Source organism: Cavia porcellus, unplaced genomic scaffold (genome assembly GCF_034190915.1).
Source record: "Cavia porcellus strain 051 isolate PalLab524CR breed Dunkin Hartley unplaced genomic scaffold, mCavPor4.1 scaffold_33, whole genome shotgun sequence".
NCBI classification, from domain to species: Eukaryota; Metazoa; Chordata; class Mammalia; order Rodentia; family Caviidae; genus Cavia; species Cavia porcellus.
The window spans coordinates 7,845,267-7,860,997 of record NW_026947516.1 but is presented as its reverse complement, the minus strand read 5'-3'; the positions used below and the strand labels follow the sequence as shown (position 1 = coordinate 7,860,997).

The 15,731-nt window shown below is 44.3% G+C and overlaps 1 protein-coding gene across 10 annotated transcripts in view; it reads left to right on the top strand.

The window, feature by feature from the left end:
* LOC100734681 (transducin beta like 1 X-linked) overlaps positions 1–15,731 on the top strand; it is a 201,885-nt gene that overhangs the window by 129,647 nt on the left and 56,507 nt on the right. For 6 of the 10 annotated variants that reach the window (XM_013144435.3, XM_023561903.2, XM_063243115.1 and 3 more), the window contains exons 3-4: positions 3,307–3,397; positions 9,509–9,591. In XM_013144435.3, the coding sequence (XP_012999889.1) occupies position 9,591 (1 nt within the window). In that variant the 5' untranslated portion in view covers positions 3,307–3,397; positions 9,509–9,590. The remainder of the gene's footprint in view (positions 1–3,306; positions 3,398–9,508; positions 9,592–15,731) is intronic. The other 4 variants (XM_005000289.4, XM_063243113.1, XM_063243114.1 and 1 more) reach the window with 1 other exon arrangement.

Here is a 15,731-nt window from a genome sequence, read left to right as displayed (position 1 = left end):
AGACCCTGGGTTCAGTGCCCAGCATTGCCAAAACCAAACAAAGCCACTTGTCCAAAGAAATCCTTCAGAATTGGAATAGCCTATGAAAATGCTACATTCCCTTCTGACATTTTGTAGCAAAATTAAGGCAGACATGCAGATTCTGAAGTTTATATGGTAGTACACACATAGCTTGTGGAATATTCTAGTTGGCTTGGAACGTGGTATGCCATTAGTTTATTATTTACTGTGTATCCATGCTTGACAATGAAAATCAACTTTTGCAAGATGAAGCTCTTCCTCCTATAAGGTAGAAAAGGTGTAATGCATGCTCTGAATGATATGACAGGAAGAAACCCAGAATACAGTGAGGGAGAAAAGAGGGCTGGGAAGGAGGTCATCCCCAGGGATTCTATATTCCTACTCCGCAAACAGGCTAGACATCAAAAATACAGTGGTAGAAGAAAGCAAACCAATTTTTTTCTCCTGTAACAGTCCTAAATGGAGTATTCTGAAAAGGGTAGGTAACAAAATCTCTAAGTTGATCTCGGGAGGAAGGGAATCCAGCTTCCTTTATCTTTGTATTCCCCCATTCCAAAGGCTCAGAACTGGCTCTGACCGTCTCAGGACTAGTGCTTTGAAGCTGTGTATGATACCACCTGTGTCTGCTTGTATTGTTTGCAAAAACTCCTTCATCAGCTTAGAAACTACCCACAAGGACCTGACACCCTCTACACAAGAGAGCTTATCAGGATATTTATTCACTGTGCCATGCTATGCTGTTTCAAGTGCCGACCGCAGCTGGAAAATTAGAATCCTTTTTACATTTACCAAGTCTTAGCGATGAGTAAAAAATGCACTTCATATGGGGACAACTATTAATAAGAAACTAGAGACAGTTAGATAGACAATGAAGATCTCCAGTGGGCTTGCTACAAAATCTGTATTTCTTTAAATTGTTTTTTCAACTGCTATGTTCTGTTTTGATATGTTTAATCTTACCCTCTTTGAGATGTAAAAGAAATGTGTAGGACTAATAACCATATTACTGAGCTCTTGTTCGATCATAGAGCAGAAGGGTTTGTAGTGTCACTTTATGAATGTCATTCTAAATACTTTAATTCTATAAAATGAACAGCTATTTCTAAGATGACAATGTGTAACTTATCAACCAACAATTTCTTACCGTTTGTTTTTCTGTAAGTTTGTACTATTTCTACCCTTTTTTTAATCTCCATGTATTCTTTTGTTTCCTTTTCTTTAAGTAAAAAAAATGCACTTCATTTGTTAAGATGATTTCTATCTCGCACACATATTTTGCATTATCTCAGCTTCCTCGCCTGCACAGTTTATTAACAATGGCTCTACTTTGGGTATTAACAATGGAAAAGTCACTCACGATCAGATATTAGGACGTTTGATCTCTCATGTTAACTTTATGTTTCTAGCAGTGAATTCATTGGTTTTGACATGTTGTGTGTAACCGCAAAGAGGTTATTAACCATAGTCATAATTCCCATTTTTTTGTGTTGATTACACACAGATGATAAGTTAATTACACTTACAGAGTTTTACAACATATATAAAAGATAATCTTCAATTTTAAGACTAATTTGTGAGTTACCATCTGTTTTGGACCAAAAAAAAATAGAAATCTGATTCTGAACCTTTTTTTTTTTGAACAGCTTGTAATAAGAGCTGTTTGTATATTAACTACTTATTGAATTATTATGGATTTTAATGTTTTAATTTATAAGCAATTTGGAGCTTATTTTGGCAACATCTGCTCATATTTTGATATTTTGTGGCATTTAACAATTTCATCATAAGGCTTATTTTCTCCCCCTGGTAATTTAACAACCAAGTCCCCAAAACAGTGATTTGCTATCTACTTCCACTTACTCTGAAGCATATTGCCCTGTTTCATCTTCACTGCAGATTTTTTCCATAATTAAATTTTTTTCATTTTAAACGCAACATCAATATTCCTTTGTGCCTGTTTCATTCTGTCTTTTAATTTCTATTCAAAGAGCTGTGGATGCACTTTGTATAAATCTCATTATTTTTCTTGCCCTGGTTATTACTTTGTTTTTAATTTTATTTACTTTTATCTTTGCATATCCTTGAGATTTCTTTTTCTTTTTTAAGGTACTCTTAATGAAATTTAGGGGTCTGTGAACCTACCTACCTGTAGAATCTCTTTCATTTCCTTTCTTTAAATGGCGTAACTATAAACATGACTGCAGGAATAATTTGCTCAAATTTCCTGCAAACACTTTATGAGGTTCCATATAAATTCACTAATAAGGAACAAACTTCCCTCCTGGCTTTGCTCGTGGACTTGAGTTATATTAAACCTGGCACTGTTTTATTATCACTTAAGACAGTTGAGTAAGGGGTTTACAGAAAACCATAGGCATTCGATTGCCTTGAGACTTGTGTTTTTAGATGATTTTTGGTAATTCCAACTCTCTAGGAGGCTGGATTCATTCAAAACCGAAACCATTTTATGAAGAAGAAAATAAATCTTGTGAGGGAAATGCTGGCTGGCTGGATTGCGTTTAGACTGATGGAAAAGCGAAAACAAAACTGGATATAAAGGATGATCTGTTTACAAAATAGGAAGCTGGCTTCTTAAATTCAGTGCAGATGGAACCCTTATGGAAGGGCAGAGTGTGACAGCAAGGAGCCGGAGTTTGAGATGCGTTAGCACCTCTACTTTGCCTCCTTTCAGAGGGCCAACGTGCAAAAGATCTTAAGGTTGCTTTGGCACGTATAGCAACCAGTATAACAGGGTTACCCCAAAACAGCAGCTCCATTGCTATGCAGTTTCACAAAAGCACGTCGTCTTCATGCAAGTTGTACAGTTTCATCATCTACATGCAGCACTGTCACCAAACGAAGATGCCTCATATGGACACCAGTTTATCATTACAGACTAGCACTTGCAGTATCAGAGCTGACAGGAACATTATCTAACTCAAGACTCCTTTCAGAATTTCTGCATGCATGCTAACACCTGACTGGCTAGTTTAATTTGTCTCCTTTTCTTCCCCCTTGCATATATGACCCTAGCAGTGATGTGTAAGGACACAGGTAGAAAGTACGGAGCAATAAACTTCGTTAATTTGAGTTGAGATCAAAGAGAAACAGGAATGGGTGGGGTGTTGAGCTGAATGCTTCATCCCAAACGTTTATGGTTTTTTTTTTTTTTTCATTTTTAATATGTATTTGTCCATGTGTGGAGTACACAGTGTTGACATTCCTTGCGGAGAGCTGCTGTGTGCACATAAAGATCTTTCAGTCTTCTTTTCCATCTCCCTCCAGGCTGGTCCCTGCAGGCGGGCACCTCGAGCAGTCTGCAACAGATGCTGGCCGCTCCCTGGCTCAAAGGTCTACACATGAAGTCACCATAACGGTAAGCAGCCTCGTGCCATGGATCCCGGTCCTCCTGTTTGAAAGTATTTTCCACAGTAGAATTGGATTTTGCCAAAATCAATACCTGGTTTTTGGTTTTGTTTTGTTTTGTTTTTAAATCTTTTTTTGAGACAGAGTCTTGCTGTGCAGTTCAGGCTGGCCTTGAGCTCACTTTGTAGCCCAGGTTGGTCTCAAACTTGCAATGATCCTCTTACCTCAGCCTCCTGAGTGCTGGGATTATAGGCATGAGCCACCATGTCTGGCTCACAAACACCTGTTTTGCAATTGGTTTGTGTGTGTGTGTGTGTGTGTGTGTGTGTGTGTGTGTGTGTGTTTCCCCCCAAAGAAAGTTGCAAGTCTTTCTGTTTCCTGACATTGAAGGTAGAGGGGAGAACATCAGAATGTTTTAAAATCATGAGATGAGCTGTGTGGTCAAATCTGAAGCAAGAATGTACCTTGCATACCTTTTAAGAATTTTGGATGCTAGCCGAGGCTTCATAAACTTGTCTGAGTCTTACCCATGAGAGGATGACAGCTCTGAAAATCAGGCTCTCTTGTCAACAGTATGAGTTGCAATTAAGCTGAAACCTTACCCATCACAATTGGGCACATGCATGTAGATTTTATTTGGCTCCTGTGTCTTAATTCTCTGCTTTGTGTCTGACTGCAGACTGACTCACTGGTTAACTCTGGGGTTCTGGGGGTTACTGTGTGTAAATCTACCAAGACACACCAGCGCTTCTCCAGAATACAAAGCAAACAGTTATGTGTGCATGGGTGTCAAGGGTTGAAGTTCACATCCAGATAAAACTGTAATAGCCCCAGAAGTTCTGGAAAAGTCGATACCTTGGGGCTGGCGGTGTAACTCATGGTAGAGAGCTTGCTTAGCATATGTCAGCCCTGGGGAAGAAGGCTGGGAGGGGGAGTCATTATCTTTTGTTGTATGGGAGTTTGGAAGTCATTTTATTTACTTACATTTGTTATTTTTGTTTCATGCTTTAATGCTTTTTTTTTAGTAACTACCTCCTCAAAAAAAGGCCCACATAACAGTTTTTGTTATTTTAAAACATACAGGTTGAACTTTGGAGATCTTTGTTTTACTGTTTTAGGAGAACTGACCTAAGCAAGAGGCTTACATTTAATTAAAATTAGACTTATTACTTGAGGTATTTTTGGTAAACGAACTTAATTTTTTTCCAGGATTCTGGGGGAAGATGTGTTCATATGAGGGAGAGATTGTCACGGTCTTACTTGTCAGCCAGTGCAGAGCTTGGAAACAGAACCATAATTGTGCTAAACACTTCTGTTCCCAAACTGAATTGTTCTCCAACACAAGCGTTTTTGAACTGAGGTATCACTGCAGATACAGTGCATTAACGCATTAAAACATACATCCACATTTTGACATTATTTGACGTAGGTATTTGCAAAACATACTTCAGCAAAATTTTGCCAATAAAAGTAAAATTTATAACAGGTAGATTTTTTGTTTTTTGAAACAGAGTCTTGCTATGCAGGTCAGACCTGCCTTGGGCTCACTTTGTAGCCCAGGGTGGTCTGCAAGGTGCAACAATCCTCCTGCTTCAACCTCACGGGTGCTGGGATTACAGGTGTGTGCCACCACACCGGCTTAACAGATAGAATTTCACGACTAACTCTGTGACTTGGAGTGACAGCTTTTACAGCAGAGGAGCACCCTGTTGTGTGGAGGGATGAAATCAGTGTAGCCTTTTATCAGCTAGTAGACATCACCTGGGTTGTAGTTACCCTTTGCTGTCAGCTCAAATGCTGGCCCACACATCCGTGCTCAAGTGTGAGAGTGTGTGTGTGTGTGTACGTGTGTAGGTGTGTTTCAATGCTTGGCGGTGAGTGCTCAGGGGTGGATTTGCTGCTACTGCTGCCTGCCCTGGGAACTCCACATTTACCACTTTGAGGAACTGTCAGACCTTTCCAAAGTGGCTTCCCTGTCAGTCAGCACTATTGTAAATATTGTTTTTGAAAATGACAGAGGGAAGATGGGCGACTTTGGCATTTTTGCAGCCTCTGTTAAGTCACTGTGCCATTGGGACATGTAGCTGGTTCTCCCATGTTGTCCCCAGAGGTGGCCCTATGTCACTTACCTTCCACAGCAGCTGCAGCTCAGCAGGAAAGCCAGGAATAATAACGTGTAAGTAACACATGTCAGAAAATAAGGGCTGACAGCTGTGGCCATCAGGACCACCTGGCTTGAGCTTAGTGTGCCTGTCTTTCAAGGCATCCCTAGCAGGTAACAGTAATGTTCTTTTTGGCTTATTCAGTTTGAAAGTGCTGGTTATGTGTAGCAGGCAGGAAGATTTTAACTGGAAGGGTAGGGGCCATTGTTTTCAGGTGTAAAAACAAAAACATCTGCAGTGGAACAGGAGAGACACAGTTGGGCTCCATGTCTCAATCTGTTTTTTGTTGCTATAAGGAAACACCTGAGGCTTACAAAGAAGAGAGGGTGACTTAGCTCACAGAGGCTGAAGGTCTAAGCAGCAGCTCAGGACCTGCTCTGGCAGATGCCACCTGGACTATACGACCTCATGGCATGTGCATCTCAAGGGCAGAGAGACTCACACCAAAATCAGGAAGCCAGAGGGGACCCCCCACCCAGTCTGGGGACCTCCTGACAATAGGCAGCACCTCTTAAGGGTCACCCACCTCAGCTGTACCACACTGAGGACCAGGTTTCCCACACGAAGACTCTCAGGACCTCCAGATAGGCCAAGTCTTAAGTAGCTGTGGTGGATTAAAAACGAAGTCAACTTAACACCAGCTGAACTGAATCAGTGTGGTGCTGAGCATGACTGGCCCACCTGAGGACTGTTGCCAGCATAACAAGGAGACCTGGAAAGGAAGAGTAACATTGTGGGTTCTAAGTAAATGTTGTTGTTTGGAATCATTGGTTCTCCTGGAGGAGCTTGTCATGTTGGTTTCCCTGATATGAACCTGATATCATCAGAGGAGCTTGGGACCTTGTCACTGAGAATGGCTGTGGTTCACTTTGGGGGAGCTCCAGTCCTTACATTGAGCATCACTTCTTGGCTCTGGACGGGAAGATGTGAGCTGTTCAGTCTCTAGGAGAAGCTTGTCATGCTGGTTTCCTGATATGAACTTGGCTGTTCTCATCGTCAGAGGAGCTTGGGACCTCATTGTCAATGAGGATGGCTGTGGCATTTTTCAGGGGAGCCCTGGTCTTTATTTTGTGTTTCTTGGCTCCAGTGCAGAACCCTCAGCCTACTGGGACAGATCCTTCATCCCGCTGGCACAGACTTTCATGAGGCATTGTTGTGGGCTCTGGGCCTCCAGTTAGACTCATGGAGAGGGGCATTGTCAAGGGCTCTAGGTCTTCATCTAAACTTATGCAGGACATTGCTGTAGGATCCAGGCCCTCAGCTAGATTCTCTAGGTCTTTAGTGTGTGGACTGATTTCCTGCACTTCTTGTGTTTAACTTTTGGGTGACCCTCATAAATAACACTCTAAATTCTGTGTCCAGTATTAAATTGTTTCCCTGGCAATCCCTGATTACAGCAGTAGCATAAGCTTTGTGGGCCAGACAGTCTGTGTCGAAGATGCTCGCACCTGGCATCCCAGCGTCAAAGCAGTGGAAGCCATGTGCAAATGAACAGACACACCCTTGCACCCTTCATGTGGCCTTTGTAGATTTTGACCTCAGATTGGGGTTCCCTGACCTGACCTGGAGGACCAAAACTGTTTGCAATTGAGGCCCACTGATACAGTTACCCATCCGAATGGTTGTCACTTTGCAAAGCCATGCAGCTATCTGGGGAGCCATGTCTGTTGTGCAAGGCATTCGTGACCTGACTTCCACACAACGGGGAATGGCTCTGGACCTGTGTGACTCCTGTACCTTGGGGAAGTCCTGTAAGCCTGTAGCAACCATGCCACCCCCGGGCATAGCTAGGAATGTCTGGTGATATAGTTATCTCATCACGAAGCAAGCAGCAAACACTGCCAAGAGCCAGGATACTGCTTGACATCCTCTGTGCCCAGGTTAGCCCCTCACCTCAGAGAGCAGGTGCTCCTGCTGCCAAGGTCAAGGGGAAGCTGAGGCAGTCTGCTCACTGTCACTAGCTGGTCTTCTGTCTCACATTCTAAGTTCTCCCGGGCTTATGGCTATGGAATTTTAAGTCAAGGGGAAGCTGAGGCAGTCTGCTCACTGTCACTGGTCTTCTGTCTCACATTCTAAGTTCTCCCGGGCTTATGGCTATGGAATTTTAAGCTGTGGAGTGTTTAGTTACAAAACTCAGTGCCTGTGTTGGCTGGCATAAACATGAGGATGGTTGGACTCTAGTGTTTATTGATTCATTTGTTCTTCAGTTTTCCTTGTGATTCATGTAGATGGAAGCACAAAAACCAGATATAGCACCAAGATTTATATGGATGCTAGGCTGCCTTGGGGAGACTTTCTGTCCACAGAGAAAGCTGCAGGTCTGAGTATATGACCCTACTTAGGATCCTACCGAATGCAGAAAGGGGAGATACTTGTGTGTGGCCCAAACTAGCTCCTGCATCCCGAGGTGAAAAATTGTTGTTCTAGAGGTTCCCTGATAAGCCAAGGGATATCCTGAAGTTGGTTTGTGGGTCTGGTACACAGTGTATAGAAACTGCATTCAGCTTGTCTGTCTGCAAATTGGCTTCTCTCCCTAGAAGATCTGTCCTGTTGATCTAGTGGACATGAGAAGTTTTGCTTAAAGACAAAAGTCAGTAGCAAAACAGGGCAACCTGTGCTGGTGCTAAAGCAATAATCCAAGCAGACTGGCCACCCTGGACATCAAACTTGAAATCTTAGGGATGTGAACTTTCATTTAAGTGGCTAGAGAGGAAAGAAACAGGAAGGGAAATTGTCTTATGCGTATACTCTGGCTCATGTGATGTGAACTTCCTCAGCAGTGATTTGCAATGGCTAGGTCGAGCATTTTCAAAGCAGTCGTTTTTTGGGCTTCCTCTATGTCTTTTCCGCCACCAGAGCCTCTGCCATTGACCTGCAGAATGTGGCTAGAAACTGTGGCGCATTGTGTTCCTTGGAAAAGCAGGATTCTTTTAATAAATATGGAAACAGCCCACATTCTTAGAAGACACAGAAAATACAAAAGCACGTACGTACAGAAGGAAGTCAAGCAGAGTCCCACCCCTAGAAATAAGCATAAATGCAGTTTGGAGGGTTTGTTCTGTTTGTGTGCATGTGTACACACATGTGTGCACAAAACCAAATTTAGCTCATTCATGGTCCACCTCAAAGACTAATTTTTCCATTTTCTCCTGTCTTAAAATACTCTTTTAATGGGTGTTGTGCCTCTTGATTCTTTTGTTTTATCCACATATTTAAATGGTGACACGCCACTGGACATTTGAAATCCGGTAAGGAAAAAAACAATTCTCTGATTGTATTTCTGATTTTGGACCATTTGACTTCAAGTAGATAAATATACCTACAAAACTGATAAAAAGCTTTTCTTTTTCAGAAAATTTTTCTTACTGTAGGGAAAAATGTATATGCATATATACACAGGTGTACATGTATCTTCACATGCTCACTGATAAGTGAAGATAAGTATATGAAAGGAAGCAACCAGCATAAAACTGCTATTGATATTTTGTTGTATTTCTTCCTGACCTTTCCCTATGCATGTATTTGGGATCAAACCGTAAGTGTATGCTGGCCTTCTCTTTGGCTTGTTACACACACACACACACACACACACACACTCACACACCCAAAACCCTCCCTCCAATTTGAGGTGCTATCATCTTTCCATTCGGCAGCTTTGAAAATGTTGACGCAGACATCTTAATATCACAGTGTTTAATGTCAGACAGTGTCACTTTAAATCCTTGTTTCCCTGGGGTTTAATTTGGTCATCATCTCCTAGCTCTTCATTTCTCTAACTTATAAAATGGCAATAACAGTAGTCACAGCCATTTGTGTTACAGGGTGACAGACGAGTAAAATAAACTGTAGAAGGCATTTAGCACTTGGGCCTCATACCTAGAGAGTGTACTCTGTGATATATTGCTTTCTAAAATTACTGGAGTCGCAGCATGATATTTCCCATGTGTGTTTTCTTACAGTTTATTTAATCCTGCTGACTTTGGACAGTCAGCTGCATCCTGGCTTATTTACAGTTCGGTAGCCTCGAGGACAAAGACATAGAGTAAGTGACAAGATGACCCCGTTCCCTCCTTCCCTGGACGAAGCGGTTCCTATGCAGATCTTACAGAAGGTGCACTGGGATTTCCGTGTAAAATTTATTGTGTTGCTTTAGCAGTGGGGTTTTCATATAGCTGCCAATTATGAAATGCGAATAGATACAGCTTAGAGAGAAAGCAGGTATGCAGGAAGCCACCCTGCAGGTGAAAACACCACAGGCAGCCCTTAAGCTGAGCACAGGAAGGAGCACGGAAGAGAGGGCCCTGCTGAGAACCAGGGTCATTTCAAACTGACTCCTGCTGCTCTGGCCGCCACACCAGCGTGAGGACTCTGGGCCATGGCTTCCTCCTGGGTGAGTGTGGCAGGCTGGTGGCAGAAAGGAGATGTACTTTTTCATGTCCCTTGGGATGCCAAAGGCTGCTCTGCAGCTCTTAGGAGCCCCAGTCCTTGGGAAACATAAAGAGCTGCTCCAGGCACTGCTATACTCTTGCTGGACACACAGGTGCAGGCTCTGATCATCCAGGCACTCACTGGAGCTCTGGGGTCTCTGGAGTCGATCTTCAAGATAATTACAGAACAATGGAGATTTTGTTGTTTGGGGACAGTCCTCGCCTTCCCAGAGAATGGTGGCTATTGCAAGCCAAGTACACATTAAATAAAGTAAAACACAACATTTATTTTTCCCTGAAAATGATTGGATTTTGAGCTGTTTTGTCAGGTGATCTGCAATGAACAGGAGCTCCTGCCACTTTGAAATTAAGCTGTTTGAAGAAGAAATGCTAGAAATTCTCTTGCCTTCAGTCTTGGATGACTCTAACCCCAAGTTACTGTTTATCTGCTGTTCCTTGTCTTTAGCAGGGAAAGTCCCCAACTGCCATCGGCCTCCTGTGCTTATTTTCTTCTCCTGTTTCTTGAGTAAGCAGCACAAAGGGGACATCATGGCCATGCCTTGAAGTGGAAGGGGGTTATTTCCCTTTTTGTGCCATGACAACTCCAAAGACAGCCAGTCAAGCCAGCTGATGATGCTGCTAATCAAAACAGAGTCAGGCGAAAAAATAAATACTGGGGCTCGAACAAGGAGCTCCTCATGGCCCCTTCCCCTGGCTGCATATGCTTACGGACAACTCGCTTTTGTTCTGGGAGTGGAGGCTGGAAATGGAGGTTGCTCTGGGAACTTAACTAGTTCACCAAGATTCAGGCTTGCAGCTGTGCATACAGAAACAGAATGCCTCCCTCCTGGTGAGGCTTCTTCCTGTGAGGCCTTGCCTGTGTGACAACACTCACGAGATGGGCCTAGGGTCAAAGTCTGACGATCATGGTAAATGTATCTGCAATCTCAGTGCTTGGGAGGCTGAGGCAGGAGGATAACAGCGAGTTTAAGACCAGTCTGGGCTATGTAGTAAGTTCAAGGCCAACCTGAACTGCATTCATATCAACACCCACCAAAAAATAAATATGAGGGCCCATTACGTTGCTCAGGAGAGCTTTCAAAGCTGGCTAACTAAGAACATTAGCTATCAGGGTGGCTACTTGCCATGTACAGTATTCTGCTCTGCAAATTAGTAGAAAAACACTGAGTCCCAGAACCTCTTTTTGGAGAGGAAGCCCAGCCACCTAACTCAGCTTCCAATCTCAGACCAGGAAGTAGGAGAGCCCCAGTTGGAAATCGGGCTGCCCCCTGGGTCCCACACTGCTGGCTCTCCTACCTTCTGTTCCACAGAGCAGAAACTGGGGCTCTGATTTGCCCCAACCTCGCTGTAACTAGTGCCACAGTGCTCACCCAACACCATCGTCCTGGGCATCAAGGACAGAGGCAACCCTGTCCCCTTGTACTGGAGCATCTTCACCAGGAGCATGATGCTCATAGCAGAGTCACAGTCCTATCCTTAAAAGCGGCCCTCCCCCTTCAAATGCACATGCAGAGCTCCAGGCCCTCCTCCCTGTGTCTCTAGCGTCTCCTCCTCCCCAACATGGGCCTGGCTCCATCAGTTAAGAGCTCAGCTTTACACCAAGCCTGTAGCTCCGTGTAGAGGGAGCACTAGCTAGCATGTGCAAAGCCCTGATCCCCAATCCTGCAAAGCAGATGGACACCAAAGCCGGGCATTTAACGCCCTCTCCCATGTCTGTCCTCCCTGAAGGTCTGATGCCACCTCCTAACACCGTGTCCTGCTCCTTGGGGGCTTTGCTCCTGGACCTCTGCATTGTCTGCTCATTAGATAGCTTCAGAGCTGTGTGCCTGTGAGAATCTGTTTTCATGTGAATGTGTTTAGTGCTGCCAAACACCAATCATGATTCTAGGAGATGCATGGTAATTTTGTACCTTACAGTTCCTTAATCACAGAAAAGTTATGGCGAGGTGCCCTGTGCACTTTTTATTCCCTGAGGATGACATTCAGTGCGAGGCGATGACCATGGGCCTATGGGATGTGAACCTGCCTTCCCACAAGCCTTTTTGTTCTCTTCCCCACGAGATTTCCCTGAGAGTTGCTGCACAGTATGAGTGGTAATTTAATAGCAGGCACAACAGGATTTATTTTGCTAATACATGCAGTCTCAGAACACTCAAAAACAAGCTGAATTCACTGTCTCTTGGCTCTCGTAGCAAAGGGCCTAGTGGAGCCAAACTCATGGAGACCTTCAAGGGTCCAGGCCTGGGGCACTGGTGTCATAGGTGCAGACTTTCTGTCTATTCCTTGCAAGGTCCTGGCAGACACAGTATCATGTCTGTGCCTCAGTCTCCTTATCTGTAACATAAAGAAAAGAGGGCCCCCGCTCTCCTGGATTGATCCATTGAATTGCTCTCATCCTCTGAGGCATAAGGTCCTCTCCCCTGCATAGTGTGCAGGGTCTGGGACTACTGGCTACTTTCCTAGGATTTCCAGGTTTGGAGCATTTCCACTGCCAAACCTGCAAGGGGCACTTGTGCTGTTTCTACCTCATCCCGAAATTCTCAGGGATGTAAGACTAAAATTAAAGTTCTGTGTTTCCCCATCCCTACTCCACCCCAACTTGACAAAAGGCTTTAAAAACACTTTGGTTGGGGCTGGGGATTTAGCTCAGCGGCATAAGCACCTGCCTTGCAAGCAGGCAGTTGTGAGTTCGATCCCTGGTACCAAGAAAAAGAAAACAAATAAATAAATAAAAACACTTTGGTTGTGGAAAGAGTAATTGTTAAACTTCAGTTCAGGGTGTGAATCAATGGTGTTTGTTTTCAGCAAACATTATCTAAAAGATTGTGAAAATTATCTTGCTGCATTTCTCTGGTCTTCTCTGACCAGACACTCCCATAAAGTACAGCCTCAGGCATTCCATCTGACATCTCTCAACCTTCCCCAACTCTTCCCACAAGCCAGTTCCAAAGCATAGTCACAGCAACAAACCCACTCTTGGTACCAAATGCTGCCTTAGTTACTTTTCTTGCTGAGACAAAATGCCCAACATTCAAAGTTAAAAATGGAAAGGTTTATTTGGCTCATAGTTTGTAGAGATTTCAGTCCTTAGTTGGCTGGTTCCAAGGTAGAGGGACATCACAGAGGAGAAACAGTCCATGGAAAAGCAGGGCAGATAGAAGACAGCAAGCAGCAAGTACAAGCAACCTTGGCAGCTTTTTTCTTTCTGCCCCTTTTATATTTGATCTAGGCTACCAGGCTTCAGGAGGGTGCCAAACCAATAAGTGGACTGAGTTAGTAATCATACACCCTTAATTCCAACATCACACACTCTAGATCCAGCCACCTCTGGAAAAGCCCCCACCTGTGACCACAGGAAGCTTTGAGGGACATCTAGACACAAGCAAGAACAGGATATTAGGGCTGGAAAGAAACACAGAGATCAACTAACACAAAAAAGTGAAACAGTTGTTTTCTACCTACTTGTGGGCATTTGGGGTTTTGTAATGGGGATTAAACCTGGGGACTTTGTACTGAGCTGTGTCCCCTTTCCTTTATTTTTATTTTGACAGTCTTACTACATTGCTAAATTGCCCAAGCTGGGCTCAAACTCTCCATTCTCTCCATCCCAGCTTCCCAGAGTGATAATATTACACTGTGCACCACCACACCTGGCAAACTTTTAATCTTTTGCTTTGTTTTATTTTGTCTTGGTTCGATATAGGATCTCACTGTGTAGCCCAGGCTAGCCTCAAACTTGTGCTCCTCCTGCCTCAGCCTCCCAAGTGCTGGGATTAATAATACCATCTGCAAAGTGGACCTCAGAATGCCTTACAGTCCATCTTCATAAATGCCCAAAGCACAACAGAAATCACTTAGTGTTGTGTCTATATTGGGTTTCATAGATGCCATTTCTCAAATGCATCTGTTTAGCTCTCTGAAATTACCCATTGAGGTGCCTGCCCTTCCACTGTTTTGTTCTCACAAGCTGTTGATATGAAAACCTGATCCAACCTGCAGATCAGTCTGTAGGCCTCGCCTGGAGAGGGGACGGGGATGGAGCGCTGGGCAAGAGAGACGAGGACAAGTTGACCAATTCCAATCAAGTCCCATTTATTCATGAAGTGTACATGGCTTATATAGAGTCAAAGGGGATGTGGCTTCACAGGGTGGGCTGGCTTGGATCTCCTCATATGCCGTGGGCCTATCAGACTAGCAGGAAGTCATATGTAGGCACATAGGTAAGCGGAAGTGATGTCAACAAGAGGGGATTATGGGAGATGTAGGCTGAAGCGGGAAGATGCTTACGTCATGTGCATTGTAGGCAAGGGGAGAATCATGGGAAATGTAGGCTGACACACAAAATGCCCTCAGGTGGGAGGGGCAGGACAGTGGCAGCCATTCTGAGCTGCTCCCTACATCTCCTCCCTTATTATATTTTTTAGGAGTATGGCAGGCCCTGTGAGGACAGTGCCTGTCTTGGGTCAAGGACTCCTCATATGAACCCAATCGAGCCTTACCCGTTGTGGGCCTACAGGATGCCATTGGTCCTGTGCCTGTCTTAGGTGGCCGATGGCATAACATATGTGTCCTAGTTGCCTGTCTCTGGATGCCTGTCCAGTGCCTCAGGGCATTTGGGCCACAGTATCATGTGGGCAATTGGTGGGTGTTTTTTTCCCAGTAAGTTTGTTGTTCTGCCATCTCCAACCGATGGTAATGTACCTGAATGGGCTTTGCCATAAATGTGTCAATCCTGTTATTAAGGAGTGTCATAATCCTCTGAAAAATACAAGGTCCTACAGTAAGCAGTAACAGCAAGGTGGCTAGGTGTCCCAAGAGGGGCAATGTAAGGGAAAAGACCCCCCACATGGAGGAGAAGGTGGTTTGTCCGAGGCGCTCTTTTTCTCTCTCTTTGAGGCATTCCCTTAGCATAGGCATGGACTCTTTGACAGCTCCTGAGTGGTCAGCATAAAAACAACATTCTTCCTTGAGAGCAGCACATAAGCCACCCTCCTTCATAAATAGGAGGTCTAGCCCTCTTCTATTCTGTAAGACTACCTCAGATAAAGATGTCAGGGACGCCTGTAGAGCCATCACAGATGTTTCTATTTCTTTTAAATCTTGATCTACTGCTGCCTGTAATTGAGCTAGATGCTGATTTCCCAACACTAGAGCTGTATTCCCTGTTCCTATTCCGGTTGCGACTCCTAACCCTAGTAATACAGCTAAGTTGAGTGTCGCAGGTTCTCATACATATAGTCGGTCTGCAATGCCTGGAGGTAGTAGTCTCCTGGGTGGAATGTTATGCGAGGAAGAACCTGTACAAGAACACAAAAATCTGTAGACTTGTTAAAAACAATAGTTGCTATACAGGGTGAGAGGCCGAAATTGCAGGCCCAAGACGTTCCTGGAGGTGGAATGAGGTAATTATTTGGCTTGAACTCTGAATGAAGCTGGGCACAGAGTCATGCTACCAGTGCTGGTGGATGGCTGGAGTCCCCAAGACAGGTCCCTATACCTGAGACATCAGGGAGAGTCAGCTTGTGGTGATTGCCCCAGTCATAGGCAGATGAACTAGAAGAACTGTTAAAGGTTAAATTGATGGCTTTTCCTTCCTAATATGGGGGAGGAGCAGCCAAGCATAAGATGTCTGTTTTTGGAGGGTAGGTTGTCTCTGTTACCGGGAACATCATCGTGGGAAGACTGCGCGGCGGACCTGAGATGGGCGCCATCTTAGGGAGTGGCAGACCGGAAA